The sequence below is a fragment of the Vulpes vulpes genome, chromosome 4, assembly GCF_048418805.1.
Source record: "Vulpes vulpes isolate BD-2025 chromosome 4, VulVul3, whole genome shotgun sequence".
Classification (NCBI taxonomy): domain Eukaryota; kingdom Metazoa; phylum Chordata; class Mammalia; order Carnivora; family Canidae; genus Vulpes; species Vulpes vulpes.
Genome location: NC_132783.1, coordinates 79,384,525 through 79,405,538, shown reverse-complemented (window position 1 = coordinate 79,405,538; position 21,014 = coordinate 79,384,525). Strand labels below are relative to the sequence as shown.

Genomic DNA, 21,014 nt, shown 5'->3' with positions numbered 1-21,014 from the left:
AAGGCATATTTAAGGACATATAACATCTGCCCTCAATTGAAGGAGTTGGTAGCAAAAATTTGTTCCATATGACATACACAACCTAAACCAAAATGAGATCTGACTGTTTAAAAACACTAAAAAAGCTGTGTCCAGGGGCGCCTGAGTGGCTCAGTTGGTTAATGTCTGATTCTTGATTTCTGTTCAGGTGATGCTTTCAGGGTCATGGGATTAAGCACCGAGTTGGCTCTGTGCTTAATGTGGAATCTGCTTGTCCCTATCCCTTTCTCTCTGTCACTATCTATGCACACGCAAGTGCATGAACATGCACTTTCTCTAAATAATACTTTTAAAATAAATTTTAAAATAAAAATTAAAAAAAAAAAGCAGTGGCCAGGAGAGGCTTATCTTGCCTCATTCCCACTAAAATGGATAAAATAAAATAAAAACAAGTATGTCAACCAATTCTGAAATGGTATCTCTGGAACTAGACTGTTATCACACTATTCATAAAAAAGTGAACAGTCTGGTTCTATTAGTATCGTACACTACTACTGAACTTTTAGTTTTTCAAGCACAGACTTTGGAGATATTGTTATTTTCCAGGTAGGTAGAATTTGCATAGCTCAGAAGATACCATGGTAACAATAGCACACTTAACAGTGTTTTCTAGTGCACTGCTATTTAATCTCACCAAACAGGTGTGCCTGGCTGGCTCAGTCAGTAGAGCATGTGATTTTTTTTTTTTTTTTTAACGATTTTATTTATTTTCATGAGAGACACAGAGAGAGAGGCAGAGACATAGGCAAAGGGAGAAGCAGGCTCCATGCAGGGGCCCAAAATGGGACTGGATCCTGGGACCCCAGGGCGTGCTGAGCCCAAGGCAGACACTTAACTGGTGAGCCACCCAGGCGTCCTTGAGTATGTGACTCTTGATCTCAGAGTTGTAAGCCTGAGCCCACATTGGGTATAGAAGTTACTTAAGAATAAAGTCTTGTGGGCAGCCCGGGTGGCTGAGCAGTTCAGTGCTGCCTTCAGTCCAGGGCATGATCCTGGAGACACGGAATCGAGTCCCATATCAGGCTCCCTGCATGGAGCCTGCTTCTCCCTCTGCCTGTGTCTCTGCCTGTCTCTCTGTGTCTCTCATGAATAAATAAATAAAATCATTAAAAAATTAAAATTCAAAAAAATAAAATCTTGAAAAAAAAGAGGGGTGCCTGAGTGGCTCAGTCGATTAAGCATATGACTCTTGGTTTCAACTCAGGTCATGATCTCAGGGTTACGAGATAAAGCCCCATGTTGGGTTCACACGCTGGGCATAGGCATGGGCATGGGCATGGTGCCTGCCTGGGATTCACTCTTTCCCTGGCTCCCTTAGCCCCTCTGTCATTCACATTTGAGAGTTCTCTCTCTCTCTCTCTCTCTCTCTCTCTCAAAAATAAATAAATAATTTTTAAAAAGACAAAATAGGGGTGCCTGGGTGGATCAGTTAGTTAAGCATGTGCCTTTGGCTTGGGTCATGATCCCAGGGTCCTGGGATAGAGCCCCAAGCTGGGCTTCCTCCTCAGCAGGGAGCCTGCTTCTCCCTCCTCTGCTTGTGCTCTTTCTCAAATAAATAAAATCTTTAATTAATTAATTAATTAATTAATTGTGATAATAATAAAAAATAACCTTCAATATGTTGGGAAAAAATCATTAAGTAGAGTAAATATAGATGTTTTCACTTTGGCAACCAACTCAGCAACTGCTCATTTAGCCATTTGATTATTTTTTTTAAAGATTTTATTTATTTATTTATTAATAAGAGACACAGAAAAAGAGAGAGAGGCAGAGACACAGGCAGAGGGAGAAGCAGGCTCCATGCAGGGAGCCTGACATGAGGCTCGATCCCAGGTCTCCAGGATCATGCCCTGGGCTGAAGGCGGTGCTAAACCGCTGAGCCACCCGGGCCGTCCTCATTTGATTAATTAAATGTGTGATGTAGTATATACCCAAATCTTTAAGCTACAGGTATATAATTCTTCTTTAAAAAAAGATTTTATTTGATTATTCATGAGAAACACAGAGAAAGAGGCAGAGACAGAAGCAGAGGGAGAAGCAGACTTCATTGAGCGACCCCGATGTAGGACTCGATCCCGCACTCCAGGATCACACCCTGAGCCCAAGGCAGTTGCCCAACCACTGGGCAGCCACCCAGGCATCCCCAGATATATAATTTAATACGTTGCCTTCAGAAATATATCTACAAACAACTGCATTTTGTTTACTTTTTTTTTAAAGATGTTATTTTATTCATGAGACACACAGAGAGAGAGGCAGAAACACAGGCAGAGGGAGAAGCAGGCTCCATGCAGGGAGCCCGATGTGGGACTCAATCCCGGGTTTCCAGGATCAGGCCCTGGGCTGAGGGCGGTGCTAAACCTCTGAGCCACCTGGGCTGCCCAGTTTTTTGTTTTTTTTTAATACACACTACAAATTATTTGCAAAAGCGTAGCCTGATTTTAAACTTACTCTCTATATCTCTAAAAAGCACCCCTTCCTTTATTTTCACTTCTAACCTTACTCAATAAATAGGAAAATAATCTTATATGACTTAAAATATACCTTAAAATGCTAAATTACAAATATATTTGAGGTATGTCTAGCCAAGAGCAAATTCCTAGATGCCTATGAGTCATAAAGTTAGTGGCTTTAATTATCTGTATTTTTTTTAAATTATCTGTATTTTTTAATACAGAGAAAGTAAGCTGAACTAAACTTGACAGAATAATACCATTTTATCTCTTGGCCAAAAGATCTCTCTGGGAAGACTATCTAACCACCTAGGCAAACAAATTTAAAAATTCTGCTTTTGTGGGAGACAAAAATGTAATCTGTGATTAAAAAGGCAAGTAAAAAACTGTTTTTACTTCTCTCAGACATCAGTAGTTAACTTTTTGAGAGATGGCATATGCTAAGTATATTTTAGGAAAAAAAAGGTTAACAGTTCTGTTTGAAAATGTACATTTGTTTAGCATAAACATTAATGAAAATATCAACATTCTAGGGGCTCTTGGATGGCTCAGTAGGTTAAGCATCTGCCTTTGACTCAGATCATAACCTTGGGGTCCTAGGATTGAGTCCCTCATTTGACTCCCTGCTCAGTGGAAAGTCTGCTTATCCTTTTCTCTTTCTGACCCTCCTCCTCTCTGCTTGTGCCCTCTCTCTTTCTCTCTGTCTCAAATAAATAAATAAAATATTGAAAAAATATATTAACTTTTTTTTTATATTAACTTTTTAAAAAAGATTTTATTTATTTATTAATGAGAGAGAGAAAGAGAGGCAGAGACACAGGCAGAGGGACAAACAGGCTCCATGCAGGGAGCCTGACATGAGACTCGATCCCAGGTCTCCAGGATCAGGCCCTAGGCTGAAGGCGGTGTAAACCAATGAGCCACTGGGGCTGCCCTACATTAACGTTTTAAAACTATAAATGGAGATCCCTGGGTGGCTCAGCGGTTTAGAGCCTGCCTTTGGCCCAGGGCGCGATCCTGGAGACCCGGGATCGAATCCCACATCGGGCTCCCAGTGCATGGAGCCTGCTTCTCCCTCTGCCTGTGTCTCTGCCTCTCTCTCTCTCTGTGACTATAATACATAAATAAATAAAAATTTAAAAAAATAAAAAATAAAAAAATAAAACTATAAATGTGGGCAGCCCGGGTGGCTCAGTAGTTTAGCACCCCATTCAGCCCAGGGCCTGATCCTGGAGACCTGGAATCAAGTCCCACGTTGGGCTCCCTGCATGGAGCCTGCTTCTCCCTCTGCCTGTGTCTCTGCCTCTCTCTCTCTCTCTCTCTGTCTCTCTCATTAATAAATAAATAAAATCTTAAAAAAATAAGAAAATAAAACTATAAATGTATATTCTGTTTCTCACTCCGACTCTCAATAAGTAAAATAATTCTTTTTTTTTTTTAATTTTTAGTTATAGATGAGATCTTTTTTAAAAAATATTTATTTATTTATGATACACATAGAGAGAGGGGCGGGGGCAGAGACACAGGCAGAGGGAGAAGCAGGCTCCATGCCGGGAGCCTGACGCGGGACTCGATCCCAGGACTCCAGGATCGCGCCCCGGGCCAAAGGCAGGCACGAAACCGCTGAGCCACCCAGGGACCCCCTCAATAAGTAAAATAATTCTGATGCAAGGAAGAAATAAATACAAGAAACATATTTGCTTAACAGTATTAGTTGTCAAACTGAATGGCCTTCAATCATTAATACTAGCATCAAATAAAAGTTTTTTTAAGATTTTTATTTATTTATGAGAGACACACACACACAGAGGCAGAGACATAGGCAGAGGGAGAAGCAGGTTCCTCAAGGGGAGCCTGATTTGGGACTTGATCCTGGGACTATGGGACCACACCCTGAGCTGAAGCCAGACGCTCAACCACTAAGCTACCCAGGTGTCCCTAAAATAAATATTTTTCAAAACTATCCAGTATCGCGCAGCCCGGGTGGCTAAGTAGTTTAGCGCCGCCTTCGGCCCAGGGCCTGATCCTAGAGACCGGGGATCAAGTCCCTAGTCAGGCTCCCTGCATGGAGCCTGCTTCTCCCTCTGCCTGTGTCTCTGCCTCTCTCTCTCTCTCTCTCTCTCTCTCTCTGTGTGTGTGTGTGTGTCTCTCATGAATGAATAAATAAAATCGTAGAAAAAAAAAAACTATCAAGTATCTAGGGACATATCAAACTCCTAGGGAAAAAAATATCAAATACGTAGGAAAAAAATAAGTGAAATAAATCTTTATTGAAAACTACAAAATATTACTGAAAGAAATTAAATGACATATATATAAAGATATACCAGACTCATAAACTGGAAGATTCAATATTGTAGAAATGTCAGTCTTCCCAAATTTATGTATAAGTTCAACATAATCACAGTAAAATCACAGAGTTCTGATGGAAATTTACAAGCTGATTCAAAATGTTAATGAAAATGCAAAGAACAATAAAAACAGCCTAAATCAGTATTGAAGAACAAAGCTGATGGACTTATACTACCACTTAATGATTATAAAGCCTACAGATAATGAGTTAGGCACAAGGATAGACAGAAAGACCAATGAAACAGAGTCTAGAAATAACCCCGAAGGATGCCTGGGTGGCTCAGCGGTTGAGCATCTGCCTTCAGTTCAGGTCGAGATCCTGGGGTCCTGGAATCAAGTCCCACATCCGGCTCCCTTCATGGAGCCTACCTCTCCCTCTGCCTATGTCTCTGCCTTCTCTCTCTGTGTGTCTCTCATGAATAAATAAATAAAATCTTTAAAAAAAAAAAAAAAGAACCCCAAAGCTAATCAGTCATTTGATTTAATGACGAGATTATAGTAACAGGGAAAGGATGGTCATCTTAGTAATGGTTCCAGTCAATTACAAATTCATAGAAAAAAATAATCAACCTTAACTCCTCACACTGTACACAGAAGTCAACTCCAGCTATACTTTACACCTAAATGTTAAAGGTTTAAAAAAGTAACTTTTAAAGAAGGAAGCAAAAAAGAACATCTTCATGACCTTGCAATTGGCAAAAAAATAGACAAAATTTTCTTAAACAGGATATAAAGAAAAGCATTGGTAATTGGATATTGAAGCTAAGATTTTCTGTTCAGTAAAAAGCAGGATAAAGTGAGGGCAGCCCGGGTGGCTCAGCAGTTTAGCACTGCCTTCCACCCAGGGTGTGATCCTGGAGACCCAGGATCAAGTCCCACGTCGGGCTCCCAGTGCATGGAGCCTGCTTCTCCCTCTGCCCATGTCTCTGCCTCTCTCTGTCTCTCATAAATAAATAAATAAAATCTTAAAAAAAAAAAAAAAGCAGGATAAAGTGAGCAAAAAGTTAAGTCATAGAATAAGTAAAGATATTTACAATCATACACTCAACAAAGAATTTTTTTTTAATTTTATTTATTTATTCATGAGGGACACAGAGACAGAGAGAGAGGCAGAGACATGGGCAGAGGGAGAAGCAGGCTCCATGCAGGGAGCCCCACGCGGGACTCGACCCCAGGTCTCCAGGATCACACCCCAGGTGTGAAGGTGGCACTAAACCGCTGAGCCACTGGGGCTGCCCTCAACAAAGAATTTATATCAATGAAATATTATGAACTCTTATAAACCAACAATGAAAAGGCAGTAAAAACCATTTAAAAATAGACAAAGACAATATCTAAATGACTAAGAAGCAAATAAGAAGCAGCTCAGTTCCATTAGTCATTGAGAAAATCCAGTGTAGTCATGCTGCTACACATCCAACAAAACAATTCAAGTAAAACAAAACAGAAAATAACTTCAGAAGGACGTGGGGCTGGTGGAACTCTCATATACTAATGATGAAGAGTCTTAATTGGAACAACCACAGCTGCTGAGTAATATCCTTGAAAGCTAAACATACATATTCTATGACCCAGCAATTCCACTCCTAGGCATCTACTCATTAGAATGCACACATATATTCACCAAAAGACATTTATGATAATGTGCACATTAACAGTAGAATGGACTAATGTATTGTGTTATAAACATACAATGGAACAATACACTGTATTAACAATGATTATATAAGCAACATTTTTGATGCATATTAAGCAAAGAAACCAGAAACAAGAATATAAAACTGTTCTTTGCTCTCTTGGAATGAATTTCCTTCAGAGTAGTGTTCCCTGTGTTCTCCTCTACCTCTCCATAAACTTTTGGAAAGGTAGGTCTATCTGATCCCAGAGTTCAGTATAAGGACAACCTAATACATTCTGCAGAATCAGCCTTGTAAATCATAAAAGTGATCTTTTGGGGGACACCTGGGTGGCTCAGTGGATTGAGCATCTGACTCTTGATTTTGGTTCCAATCATGATCTCAGAGTCATGGGATCAAGCCCCGAGTCAGGCTCCATGCTCAGTAGGGGGTTTGTTTGAGATTCTCTCTCTCTCTGCCCTTCCTCCACCGCCCTCACCTTTCTCTGGGTCTCTCGAAAGAAGAAAGAAAGAAAGAAAGAAAGAAAGAAAGAAAGAAAGAAAGAAAGAAAGAAGAAAGAAAGAAAGAAAGAAAGAAAGAAAGAAAGAAAGAAAGAGAGAGAGAGAAAGAAAGAAAGAAAGAAAGAAAGAAAAAAAGAAAGAAAGAAAGAAAGAAAGAAAGAAAGAAAGAAAGAAAGAAAGAAAGAAAGAAGAATCTAGGTTTTATAATATACTTGGAAGGCACAAAAAGCTCTTCTCTATTTTTTTAAAAATTTTATTTATTTATTCATGAAAGACACACAGAGAGGAAGAGACATAGGCAGAGGAAGAAGCAGGCTCCCTGCAGGGAGCCTGATGTGGGACTCCTTCTGGGATCCAGGGACTGAGCCAAAGGCAGAGGCTCAATCACTTGAGCCACCCAGGTGCCCCTCTTCTCTATTTTTGTTTTGTTTTGAATGAGATATATCACACATAGACAAGAGCCCTAAATGTATTTAAGTAGGAGAATCATCAGGGCTTTAGAAAGAAAACTTGAACTGCGCTTAAGAGGTTGTTCAATATCCTGACTTCTCTTCTAGCTGGTATACTTACAACTACATCCCCAGTGCACAACCCCGAATAGAAGTACAGTAAATACTTACTGATAATACAGAGAACACTGAAAGTGTCCCAATAAGGAATAAAGGCCTCAACTATTTTCTCCAAGAAAATGGAGAGCTAGGAGGGCTCAAATTTCAGAATAAGAAATCAAGAAGAGTGAGAGGAAGGCATGAAAGATGGCTGAATTTTCCATTTGGGCAACCATGTAGATGTAAATTAAACCAAATATGTAATGCAAAAAAAGGACCAGGTTTAGGAAAAAAGAAAACAAATTTGTTTCTACCTATTAGATAACATGAGTACTTTTCAGCAATGATGCCGTTTGGCAATATTACAAATAGGAACTTACAAGGGAGGTCTCTCTGCTACAAGATATTGCTGCTAGTGTTTTAGATGTATGTTTGTAAACCATTAAGTTGGTGGCCACTTCGTGTGAAGTGAGGAGTAAAAAATTTTATTGCAGTAAGGTTTGTAATAACAATATTTTAGAAACACCCCAAATGCCCATTAATAGGTGATCAGTCAAAGGTTCGATCTCGTTGGCAATGGGGCAGTCAAATAGAAAATCAGCATTTTTGGACAGATAATTTAAGAGTGAAATAGAAAAGAATGACTAAGTTTAAGTTCACAAGACTTTTAGATTAATCTATTCTACTATACCTGTATTCAGAGCAGACACAAAATAAGCATAACTTCGCATGAGTGACCTAAAAATCTGAACACCATAGTTGGCATGTATTTCAAAGGTCTGAAACATAAGTTTAAGTATTAACCGAGTTCCATAAAATCCTTTAAATAAAGTCTAAGCCAACCAATATTTTTAGTACCTAGGCTCAAGAACTGTAATAATGAGGGCAGCCCAGGTGGCTCAGCAGTTTAGCGCCTGCCTTCAGCCCGGGGCGTGATCCTGGAGTCCCGGGATCAAGTCCCACGTCGGGCTCCCTGCATGGAGCCTGCTTCTCCCTCTGCTTATGTCTCTGCCTCTCTCTCTCTCTCTCTCTCTCTCTCTCTCTCTGTTTCTCATGAATAAATAAATAAAATCTTAAAAAAAAAAAAAAGAACTGTAATAATGAGAATTAATGTATGTATCACTTTGGAGCTTACAAATGATTGTGAACTTCTGATGATCCTAACAACCACATGAGATATGTAGAGCAGGTGAAAATCACCTGCCAAAAGTTGAGAAGAAAGCTTTATCACTATACCTTCAAGGCAAAGTTTCAAAATTAAGGATACCGTTTTATCCTTTTTTTTTTTTTTTTTTTGGTAAAGATTTTACTTATTTATTCATGAGAGACAGAGAGAGAGAGAAAGAGAGAGAGAGAGAGGCAGAGATAGAGGCAGAGGGAGAAGCAGGCTTCATGCAGGAAGCCCGATGTGGGACTTGATCCCAGGACCCCAAGATCATGCCCTGGGCCAAAGGCAGACTCTCAACCACTGAGCCACCCAGGTGTCCCAGTTTTATCCTTTCAAAAGAACAGAAGTTTAATTTCACTGGTTCTTCAAGCTACAAGGGAGTTCATGAATTTGTTCCTCTCTTAATTTAAATTTGAGTTAAATCTGTAACTTTCAAAAAAGACACACAACTAGCCAAAAGAAGGCATAGTGGAAATCTTTGCAAAACCACATTTCATGCCATTTCCCTGTCTCCATCAAATTCCATAATGGAAAAACTTTATGTTCTAGTTTTCTGAGACAAATTCTAAAAATAAGCTAACGTATCACTGCACAACACATGCTTCAGGTAGATCCACAAATTGTTATAGATAATATAAAATTTTACCAAAGTAAAAGGATGTAATTCTGAATCAACTTGTCTCCGCACAGAAGCTCAATGGAGCTTCACAGGCATCTCCCAACCCTTGAGGGTTTGTTTACTCACCTCCAAAGGCACAATGACTGATGGTTTCTTTTTCAGCTCCTCACATTTTCTCTTCTTACAGATCTGATGGCTGTTCTTTCTGTTCTTGCAGTAAGTACATTCACCACAATTGGTCTTCTGCTGGCAGGGCTCACAGACCCCACATCGCTTTCGTTTCTTCTTTTCCAAAGTAGGTAGCAAAGTTGTAAAGGAAGAAGAGGGAGTACTGCCAAGTGACACTGGCCTAGACACCACTTTAGTGTTGATGTCAACCGCACTGGTCATGCTGACCTGGGAGCTCTCTCCTTCCAATGTGCTGGGACCAGCCTGGGAGAGTTGGGTAATGCCCTGTGAAGCATGGAGAAGGAGTCCTCGCTCAGGGGCTAATGTGATCCCCTGAATGTTAGCTGGCAGAAAGCTTATATGAACCTGCTTCTCATTTTCTATATTGCTAATAGTCATTATTGGAGGTACCGAACTTATCTCTGAGTTTGATGGTGGCTGAGGTGTGTGACCAGAGCCCAAAGGCAGAATCTGCACAGCACCCTGGACCTCAAGTCCATATGAAACAGTGCTCTGGGGCTCAGGCCATTCTGGGGGAACATTATAGGTAGCAATTGGGTTTAGAGGAGGAGGAAGAAACATAGGTGGGTCTGAGGCAGTACCACCACCCATTCCAAGGATTTGTTGATCTAGGATAGCACCAAAGACCTCTCCTTGGACTGAAACAGCACCAGGCATCTCTGGTGGGTCTAGGGTCTCATCCAGAGCCTCTCCATGAATTATGTTAGCACCAGGAATTTCCCATCGATGTGGGACAGCACTAAAAGCCTGTCCTATGACAGGGGTGGTATCAGGAATTTCCTGCTGATTTGTGGTAGCTTTGAGTATCTCTCGATGATCTGGTTTAGCACCAAGGGTTTCTTGTTCTGAGCTTGCCAAGAGGAGTTTTATTAATGAGGTAGGATATATTGACCCATCAATGGACAAACAGTTTCTAAGGTCCAATTCAGGTATAATCTTATTAAAGCTGGAGGTGGGGTAGCAGTCACGTTCACTTTTGATAGGATCCGGGTAAGAATCAGATAGCTTAAGAGATTCCACTCGTGAACCCAAATCTTCTAACTGAATGCTAGAATTTCCTTCATAAGTAACCTTGAGAGCTGCTCTTTGGAGCAAAGGAGCACACAGAGTGTCCTGAGCAAACATTCTGGGGGAATCACTGATATCATTCAATGTCTCTTTAGAGAATAATCCTTCACCACCACGTGTCCCTTCCGATGACCCAGAAAGGCTCTCTCCTTCAGGACCACTGTGAGTGGAGATATTTATTTTGGAATCGTCGACCCTTTGGGACCAAGACTGGGCTATTTCTTGGCTCTCATCTTTAATTAAAGATGCATTTTGTACACCAATTAGATTCTCTATTTCAGGAGTGATTAGGGGAACTTGCGTTGGAACGGAATCATTTTCTGCATGTTTTACTCCCATGTCAGTAACCACATTATAATCACATTCACGTTGCTTTTCTAAATTCTTAGGAGGTGAAACTTTCTTGGGTTTGGCTATGATCACTGGAGGTTGGGAGAGTCGCCTGCTAAGAGAGGTGCTTCGGAGAGCCATTGTAAACCCATTGCAAGTTAAGGATTCTGGGTTCTGAAAAAGAACCTCAGTCCTATCCAAATTCATTCGTGCTGCTCCAGCTCTTGTTAGAAGGCTTCTGACTGGCATAGGTGGTTTGGGTTCAATTTTTTTCTTAACATCTCTTTCGTGAATTAATTGCTTTAATTTTCCAGGGCTCACAGTCTTGACTGATGCCACGTTTTTGTTGGCCGCCTTACATGTCTTCTTCAGTTGGGTGCTTTTCTTTCTGTTTAGATCTTCCCTCCTGACTAATCTGGAAGGCCTTGCATGGCGGGATCGAGACATAGCTACGGAGTAGGATAAAATGAAAGGGCACAAGGAACAGAGTCATTGGGCCTTTGGAAAGTCTCAATTCTGAGGAGAATCTGGATGCACCATGGTTGAACTCAGTGGCACAGGATTTTGGTCTGAAATAACAAAAAAATATTGGAAAATGAGTCTTTTTCCTGTGTATTCTCCCATTTGAAATGAAATATCTACTAACAATTATTAATCACAATTAGAGCACTGAGAATGTTTACTGCAAAAGAAAAATATGATAAAAATAATAAAGTATCCTTTAAACCCTGGATTCACAAATTAAGCTGCTGTAATTACTGTGACAACGGATTTAGTTGATGAAGTTCTATGCATGGCATAAGCATGAGGGTTATTCTATATTAGAAACTACAACTGTTGTAGTTAACATGTAGTTTAAAGATCAAATCCCAATCTTTGCAAATTTGGATACTTAAAAAATTATCTCCTAATCTCTTTCCTCAGCACATCACCACAGAGATAGAGGGGTCATGTGTTGGACAGTAAAGCTAGTAAAACTGGAGGAAGAGGGATCCCTGGGTGGCGCAGCGGTTTAGTGCCTGCCTTTGGCCCAGGGCGCGATCCTGGAGACCCGTGATCGAGTCGCACGTCTGGCTCCCGGTGCATGGAGCCTGCTTCTCCCTCTGCCTATGTCTCTGCCTCTCTCTCTCTCTCTCTGTGACTATCATAAATAAATTTTTAAAAAATTGAAAAAAAAAAAACTGGAGGAAGAGGAGGCTTATATAATTCAAGAAACTCTATTTGGGGATGTCTGGGTGGCTCAGTGGTTGAGCATCTCTCTTTGGCTCAGGGGCATGATCCCAGGTCCAGGGATCGAATCCCGCATTGGGCTCCCTGTGAGGAGACTGCTTCCTTTCTCTTCCTAGGTCTCTGATTCTCTCTCTGTGTCTCTCGTGAATAAATAAATTTTAAAAATCTTTAAAAATAAGAAAAGAACCTCTACTTGGAGATCCAATAATATTAATACCACATTTCAATTAACAATCTACAAATTCTGAGCTTTACACACGCACACAAAAATAGCAATAAATCTGAGGAGTTAGTATTGATAGATTAGGTTACAAGTAAGACTCACAGGTCCAACAAATATCTGTTGAGTACCTACTATGTATAAGGAAGACATTGTGGTGGGCACTGCCCACACCCAGAAATGATGTCCCTCTTTTCTCTTTCACCCGACTTAATCCAAAGACTGCTGGTTCTAAAATCCCTTCTACCAAGGGTCCCAAAAGTCTCATGATGAATGCCTAGGCAAGGAAATTGGAAATAAAGAGAAAATGAGATAATTAGAACAGTAAAGCATACTAGGCAAGCAACTATTATTTGAAAAGTAAGCAAGAAAAAAGAAAATGAAAGGGAACTAAGAGCCATAATTAATGGTCTTTTGGTCTCCTCAGATTGCTTACTCTAACTCAGAGTAAGACCAAACTATGAACAAGAATAAAGCTCACCATACACAACGTATCAATATATTCTCTAAAGATTATGGAATCAAGAGCGGTACAACTGAGTGGGTGAGTATTCTTTACCAGCGGACGGGTTGTTGGATTTGTAAGAAAGCATGGTGTAGTATAATAGTTACCGAAAACTGATCTGCAACCAAGTGATCAGCATTCTGTGGCAAAATCAGAAAAAATAAGCAGTATCAAAAATTTTTCATAAAGTTGAATTTATTCATGTAAACAACTCTTCATTACTCTGAAATTATGCCTTCCAGTTTTGCCTCGTTAAAATGTCCTTCCTTGGGGTGCCTGGGTGGCTTAGTAGGTTGAACAACCAGCTCTTGATTTGCGCTCCAGTCAGCTAAGTCATGATCTCAGTTCAGGGGATAGGGCCCCACTTCCGGCTCAGAGTTCAGGGGGAATCTTCTTGGGATTCTCTCTCTTCTCCCTCTGCCCCCTTGCCCCCCTCCTTACACTCACTCACTCTCTTTCTCTCTCAAGTAAATAAATAGGAGTGCCTGGGAGGCTGAGTTGGTTAACTCAGTTCAGATCATGGTTCCAGGATCCTAGGGTCCTGGAATCAAGCTCCCCTTCCCCCAAATCCAGACTCCATAGTCAGCGGGGAGTCTGCTTCTTCCTTTCCCTCAGCCCTCCCTCTATTCCCCACTCATGCTCTCTCTCTCTCTTAAATAAATAAAATCTTTTTAAAGTAATAATTAAATAGGGGTGCCTGGGTGGCTCAGTCGGTTAAGCATCTACCTTCAGCTTGGGTCATGATCCCGGGGCCCTGGGAGGCCCTGGGATGAGCCCCACATCAAGCTCCCTGCTCAGCGGGGAGCCTGCTTCTTCCTCTTCCCCTGCTTGTGCTCTCTTGCTTTCTCTATCAAATAAATAAATACAAATCTTAAAAATAATAAATAAAACCTTTTTAAAAATATGTCGTTTCTTTTTTTAAAGATTTTATTTAAAAAAATTTTTTTAAAAAAATAAATAAAGATTTTATTTATTTATTCATGAGAGACGTAGAGAGAGAGAGGCAGAGACACAGAGGGAGAAGCAGGCTCCATGAAGGGAGCCCGACGTGGGACTCGATCCCCGGTCTCCAGGATCATACCCTGGGCTGAAGGCGGCACTAAACCACTGAGACACCAGGGTGCTCAAAGATGTCATTTCTTTAAAAAAAAGGTAGTAAAAGTCCTTTCTTTTGTAAAAAGGTAGGGATAGGTTTATTTTATAATGTTATTACCTGGCAAAGTAAAAACTTGACAGATCTCTATCATTCTCAAATTGTGCATTTGTTTTTGTTGTACTGATCTGATCCAAGCAATCCTGGGACATACTGGTTGGTTTAGTAGCTAGAGATGTGTCCATCAGAAAGCTATGAGTTTGAATCTGTGATCACCAGCTATGTCCCTCCACAATCTATTTCACCTAGTCAAAGTTTCTGCATCTGAAATGAGGTTGTTTTGAGTTTTCATTGAGCTCCTACAGGGAAAGCCTAATGGCTTCCCAGTGATATCTGAGGTTGAGGGGGAGTGGGGGAAGGTAAATTAAGAAGGACTTTGGAAGTAGGCAGACTCGGGTTCAGTTTCCAGCTCAGAAACATTACTAGCCATGTGATTCTGATAAATTCCTCAGTCTCTCTATACTTCAGTCTCCTTATATGTAATAGAATAGGAAGCATAATAGTACTGACCTCATTGGGTTACCATGAGAATAAAATGAAATGACATGTGTAAACACTTAGCAGAGGGCTGGCATAGAATAGGTTTTTAATAATAAATGGGAACCTAAATAAATAAATAAATAAATAAAGGCCACTTATACTTCCAAAATACAAAGAATAATAAGAGAAAATAAGCTAGTTGGTGGGTATCATTATTATAGAACCAGTTTAACCCACAGTCTGCCATATCCTCCAAAACAAGATCTAGTTCTTTGTTTCTGTTATCACCTAACACATTGTAAGCCACACACTATACAAAACGATCCCAGAACACATTTAGTCAAAGCATTGTGCCTTTAAGACAGACTTTTTAAACAGACATTAGTGATAACATTAACCACAAGAAAAATAAGTTTGCTAAATCGGTGCTAAATACAAACACTAGACCAGAGAATACATCATTTGAGTTCTTGGCATCTAAGCTTACTGCTTTCCAAACTCTTTTCTTAAAAAAAAGAAAAAAAAAGTTTCTGGCTTGCACTAACTTTTTGGCTGTGAAAAACTCTAGGATATTTTCTCCCAAGACCACTGCTCTTTGTACCAGTATTTTTAGAAAACAAAAGACATTCCAATTCTAATCTCCAGAAAGTCTTTATAAGGATTTTTTTTTTTTTCAGATAGCAAAAAGCAATCCTTTCCATTGTTTAGAAATTCAACAATATCAGTATAAGCTTGCTTTATCTCTTGTATCAAGATTACATTGCTAAAAAATTATTAGGAGCATATATAATCTAGGTATTGCAATCAGCCACAAAAATTAAAATTCACATATTTTAATTTTTAAAGTAATCTGGATATGCCAGAAGTAATCTGGATATGCCAGAAGGTGTCATGGGATCTGCCTTTGAAAGTAGTTTATAAATTGATCTCTGTCTTATATATTCTTTTATATTTTTAAATTAAAGTGCTTCAGAAATTCAGACTTGTAATTAAGATAATGTTTACCATTCAAACCTTATCTCCTGAAAAAGAGCCTGCCAAGGAAATAGAAAAGGTATGAGCAACATGGATTGGGAAGATGTGGCCTCTTTAAATGGTAACAGCCTTTTTATGAGATCGTGAAAGAGGCCAATGACCCCTGAAAAACCCAACTGCAGGGGAGAAACCACTGGGTACCACCCAGCCAAAGAAACAGACAATCAGAAACAAAATAAGGGCTCCCACAAGATCCTAATTTTATCACCCTTGGCTCCACTGATGAAATGTGACCTTCTTTTGTGATAAACTAAGTTATCCCCAGGGCTGAACTCTGGGAAGAGAGGCAGCAAGCTTTTTTTGAAATTTGTGGGGGAAAAAAAAACAATGTAGTTCATTCTATTAAATAGGCCCATATTTAAATATGGAATTATCCTCACAGATCTCCTGGTATTTATTTTCCTTATTAATCTGTAAACATTATAAAATGCTCCATTTCCCTCTTTTTTATTACTTTTATTTATTATAGAGTACTTAAGTCATACAAAAAGATATATTTACAATTGAAAATTAATTCCACTTCCATTTTCATTTCTGATGAATATTGCCATTTCAATATTTCTCAAAATCAGTTTTATTCTACCCTAGAATATATTCAAGAGTCTGAGTGCTATAGAGATAGCTATAGGACAACGTGCTCAGAGCAGAAAATAAGAGAATAGTGTTCCTGTTATTAAACATATATCACAGGCTCTAATTATCTGCAATTAATTGATACTATTTTGTGAGTTACTTTCCTGGAAGAAAAAACAAAATGAAACAAGCAAACAAAAATCCAACCATTGTGGGATGCAAAATCATTAGTCAACAAGTCTTTTCACCAGAGGACATTGAAAATAAAATTATGTGTCCTAAAGTGTCCTTGTGACACAGAGTATGAGATCCAAACATTATAGGCCAGGAGATAAGAGGCCAACATATAATTCAAAACACAAAAAGACATGATGCCAGCCTAAAGTAAAGAATATAAAGCTAAAGACGGAGGGCAGAAGTGGCAGGAGCAGGCCACCCCACAGAAGTGGCAGGAGCAGGCCCCAGGGTGAATATGATAAGCACTGCCTCTGTAAGGATCTGCTAATTATTCACAAGTTATTTAAACTTGCCAAACCAAATTGGTCAACAAAGAGGATTGGTATCTTTGTCAATACTATTTAAGCCTACTAGGTATTCAATCTTTCCCAGCGGGCTTTTTAAATAATTATTGAAGTCACCCCCTTGCCTAGAAAATAAAAACTGACTTCCTAAACTGTATCAGTTGTCTTTAAAGGACAATGTTGACAGCACCACGTCAGAAAATCCTCTCCCACCTACATCCCTCCTCCTTCTGCATCTCCCAAAGTCCCCTGGGCAGGAAGTGGCTGAACTGATGTAACCATACAGCCCGCATGTCAATTTAAAATTATATTGCAACCCTTCCCACCACCAGCAGTGGCCAAAAAAGTGGGGAGTATTCTCATCCATAGGGCTAGAGGAAAAAGAAGCTCTGATTTCATGGTCACTCCATTCAGCTCTTTAGAATTTAAAGGCTACTGCACTTGGCTGAGAAATACAAGACTTAAAACCTTTCTTTTAAAAGGCACCACCTGACTTAGTTTCCTCCAGCCACTAGTAAGTTCTACATCTAAAGGAAGAGGAGGTGGGTGGGCTGCTTGCAGTTCCTAGATAGTCTTCTACCACAGGAAGTGTGAGAGAGAGCCCTCCGCACAAGGAAAGGCTGTTCAGGGAAACTCACTAGAATGCCAGCAGATTTAGTCAAAGGCTCCTTCCATATGTAAAACACCCCTGCTGCCCTGCAGAGAGCAAGGAAAAAAAAAAGACCTAAGAGGGCCACAGAAAAAGGAAGGGAGAAGTTAAAATGGAGCTAGAATGACTCTTCCAAAAACAAGAAAAACATAAAATATGTTGAGAATAATAAAAAGCCTAAGGAAGAAAATGTCTAAAGGGGAGAAAGGGAGCAAAAGACAGAGTAAGGGGAAGAAATTTATAGTAATAAAGGTAGAATATAAGAAAGATAACTGGGATCAAAATGCTTAAGACTAAAGGTAGAAAGGGAGGGGTTAAGTGTGCAGGGACAGATAGATGCAAAGAGAGAGTGGGGGAGGGGATGAACAAACCAGATAAAGAAGATTGGAGGGGGCAAGAGAAACAAAGAGCAGGAACAGTGGTGATCCAAACCTCCAACCCATCAGTTCTGGAAAACCAGAGCTGAGTGTGATAGTTAACTCTCATTAAAATGGTAAATGGTGGCTGAAGAGTTGTAAATCTGGGCTAGGAGTCTTTGCAAAGGAAAAGGGAGAATATGTGCTAATAACTCCTCTAGATCTTGATTCTGAAGTTTAGCTGAGGCTTACGAGCAACCTATTTAAGTTCCCTTAATTGGGGAGGGGGGGAAGGTTTTAACTAGTGTAACCTAAAACTTATGAAAATCAGGAAACACACCCAAAGCCACAGTACTGAAATCTTTTAGTTGTTGTAAACTATGCGGACTAACCTCCAAACGTCTCCTTATCTACGTACCTACCTGCCTTTACCGTAACTGTAGTTTAACTGTAGTCATAGATTCCTGATAGGCAGTAAATTACTCTTGCCCTAGCTGGTTAACAAGCAAACACGTACATACACACATACATACATACATACGCGTGTGGTGTTTGGCATCCCGAGGCCTAAAGAAGCCGTCGTCTATATTTCACTAAACCCACTTTACTAAATACTGTTCAGAGGTGGAGAAGGGCAAGTGAGCACATTTCGGTTCAGGGCCGACCCGAGGCTGCTGCCCCACAGCGCCGCCCGGCAACCCCTCCCGGTGCGGCGCGCAGCGCACCCCGCCGACCCTGGACTGTGCACCTCATCTGTAACTCGCTTCGAGCGTCGAAGCGCTTAAACTTTATTTCTTCATAAGCTGCCCATCACCATGTGTTGTGCAGCCCATTGGGTGCCGGAGAGCGAAACCGGGGAGGAGAAGTGTGGCACGGGAGCGACCAGGGCAAAACAGTGAATTGGGGAAGAGGACGAGTTGGAGGCGGGGGTAAGTCTCCTAGTTCCTGCAAAGTTTGTTCTCTTGGCAATACGTTCATTTTTATCGGGTCAGAAATGCGCCATCTGGGTTCCCGGTGCAAGTGGAAAGACTCCTGGGGCGGGCCGGCAACTTCCCGACCACTCTGTGCAACTGTACGGACCGTCTACGCGCCCTTCCAGAAGCTCGGTCCGTTGGGTGCGCGGGTGGGAGGGAGGGAGGAAGGAGGAGAGGCGAGGAGAGGGGCCGAGATCTGGCCCCTGCCCACCCCCCCCCCCCGCGCGCGGGAAGCGCCTGCGGCCCCGGCCCCGGGCTCCGGCCGGACTCCCGCCCCCGCGCGGTCCGCAGCCCCCGGCGGCGCGCACCTCCCCGCCCCCGGCCGGCTCCCGAGCCCGCGGGTAGGGCCGACGCGACCGCAGCGCCAGCGCTCTCGGCGACCTTGCTGGCGCTCACAGGAGGTTTTAAAGCCATTTTGACAGAACACGAGCTCTTCGCCCTGTTCCCTTCTTCCCCGATCGGTGTAACTCCAGCTCACCTCGGGCCAGACTCTCCCGCTGCCTCCATTCTAAAGTTTCATCCTTGGAGTCCCCTCCCCGAAGTGCTCAGGAGGGAAGTGCCAAACGTTTCCCAACGCATCGGTCCCCTACACGAGCATGGGGGAGGGAGAAAGCCCGCCCCGGGGTGCGTTGGATCCCGCGGCAGGACGGGCTCCCCACCCGCCCCGAGCCCTCACCCCTGCTTCTCCCCTGGAGGCCGCGGACCTGACTCCCGGGCGCGCACGGGTGGCCGGCACCCCCAGGGACCGCGAGGGCGCGCCCGCCCTGCCCCCGCCCTGCCCCCGCCCTGCCCCCGCCCGGCTGCCGCGGCGCTCAGGGTCCGAGCCCCCGGCTCCCGCGCCCGCGCCCGCGCCCGCGCCCCCGCCCCCGCCGCCCCATCCCGCGCTGGAACTGGGCCTCCCGGGCAGGCGGCCGCGTCCTCCGGCCGGGGGCATTGTTTACCACCCGCAACAAAAGCTCCCCGAGCGGCTCGGGGCAGGGGGTCGCCGCGGGGCGTGGGCCCACCCCTGCGCCCCCCGAGGGCCCGCGGACGCCCAGCTCCGGCCCCCACCCCGGCCCCGGCCGAGGCCCGCCCCTCGCACCCCCTTCCGGGCTCGGCGTGAGGGTCCCCGCACCCCTGCCCTCTGCCCGGCCCCACTCACCGCTGGCCGCTCAGGCTCGGAGGGCAGCGCGCGTGCCCCCGGTGCAAGCCCGCACCGGCCCTCGAGCAAACTTTCCACCTCGCGCGGGACCCCACAACTTGGGAGCCCAGGGCCCCGGGGGCGCGAGGAGCGTGAGTGGGCCCCGGGCGGACACCTACCCGCGGCCTGGCAGGGTCAGGGCCCGAGCCCCCGGGGTGGGCGGCAGCTTCCCAAAGGTCCGCCGAGGAGAGGCAGGTAGAGTTGCATGACTGGGGCGGGGCAGGGGGTTGTCCCAGGGGGCAGACCCGGGAGCGGAGGGCCCGGCGGCTGCGCGCACAAAGCGGTGCGGGAGCGGGTCGCGCTGCCACTCCCCGCCAGGTCAGCCCCCCGGAGCAGTAGTGTCTCCCCAGGACAGACCTCAGGGAGTGAAGCAGGGGCTCTCGCTGCCTTTGCTGGACCCTGCACCACTGAGCTAGAGTCAAAACGCGCGCTGGATTTACCCAAACTGGAGCTGGACTCCCCTCTCGACCCTTACCCGTCCCCTTCACCCTCCTGTCTCATAACACCTTTTTTTTTTTTTTTTTTTTTTTAAGGTCAAAGAATATCGGACAGGAAAAGAAGTGTCCAGGTTTTCTTGTCATTGTCTTTTTTTTTTTTTTTTTTTCCTGAAGGGTTCTTGGGCTGCGAGGCAGATTTTAGGATTTCTAAATTCGATGTTTGTTTATAGATAGATCAAGGGAATGCCAGATCAGAGATGACACAATTGAGCAATGTCTGGGTTGCAGATGATGGTAAACTGCCCTTAACACCAAAGAGCAACGGGAGGAGGGTTGTGTTCCCTTGACTCTACACTTGATGTCCGAAAAGGTCATCGGAACATTTTTCTGAGCTATTTGACCCTGTATGTTGAGGGTGGTCATATTCACTTTACGGATGAAGCAATGAAGGCACCAGAAGAAGTAAGTTTTTAACATGAGAAGGAATAACCAGTGGCTTTATGCCAAATTAAGACTGAGTGGGGCATTGGAATTTCTCCCTAAATGTTTGATGGCTATTGCTTCTTCTAGCAGTTAGTCATTACACAGATGAGGGAAATCAGATCTTTCATGGGCTCACAGTTGTAAAGAAAATGGTGTTCATGAAACTATCATTCCACCCAAGTCAAAACTTCAGCTGGAGAGAAAGACTCATTCCCATCATTACCTTGAACATGGTAATTTTTATTGTTTTGCACATAATTTTTATTGTTTTGTGTACTTGCTTTAATAAGCATGACCAGATTGGTTTTTTTTTTT

At 42.9% G+C, this 21,014-nt stretch overlaps 1 protein-coding gene across 9 annotated transcripts in view; it reads right to left on the bottom strand.

Moving 5' to 3' along the window:
• Positions 1-20,188, bottom strand: part of TET1 (tet methylcytosine dioxygenase 1) — a 133,990-nt gene extending 113,802 nt beyond the window's left edge. For 2 of the 9 annotated variants that reach the window (XM_072756186.1, XM_072756189.1), the window contains exons 1-3: positions 19,899-20,188; positions 12,489-12,630; positions 9,443-11,472 (exon numbers count right to left, since the gene is read on the bottom strand). In XM_072756186.1, the coding sequence (XP_072612287.1) occupies positions 9,443-11,350 (1,908 nt within the window). In that variant the 5' untranslated portion in view covers positions 11,351-11,472; positions 12,489-12,630; positions 19,899-20,188. Of the gene's footprint in view, positions 1-9,442; positions 11,473-12,488; positions 12,631-19,077; positions 19,306-19,740 lie in introns of those variants that run through there. The other 7 variants (XM_072756187.1, XM_072756190.1, XM_072756185.1 and 4 more) reach the window with 5 other exon arrangements.
• Positions 20,189-21,014: the final 826 nt, after the last annotated feature.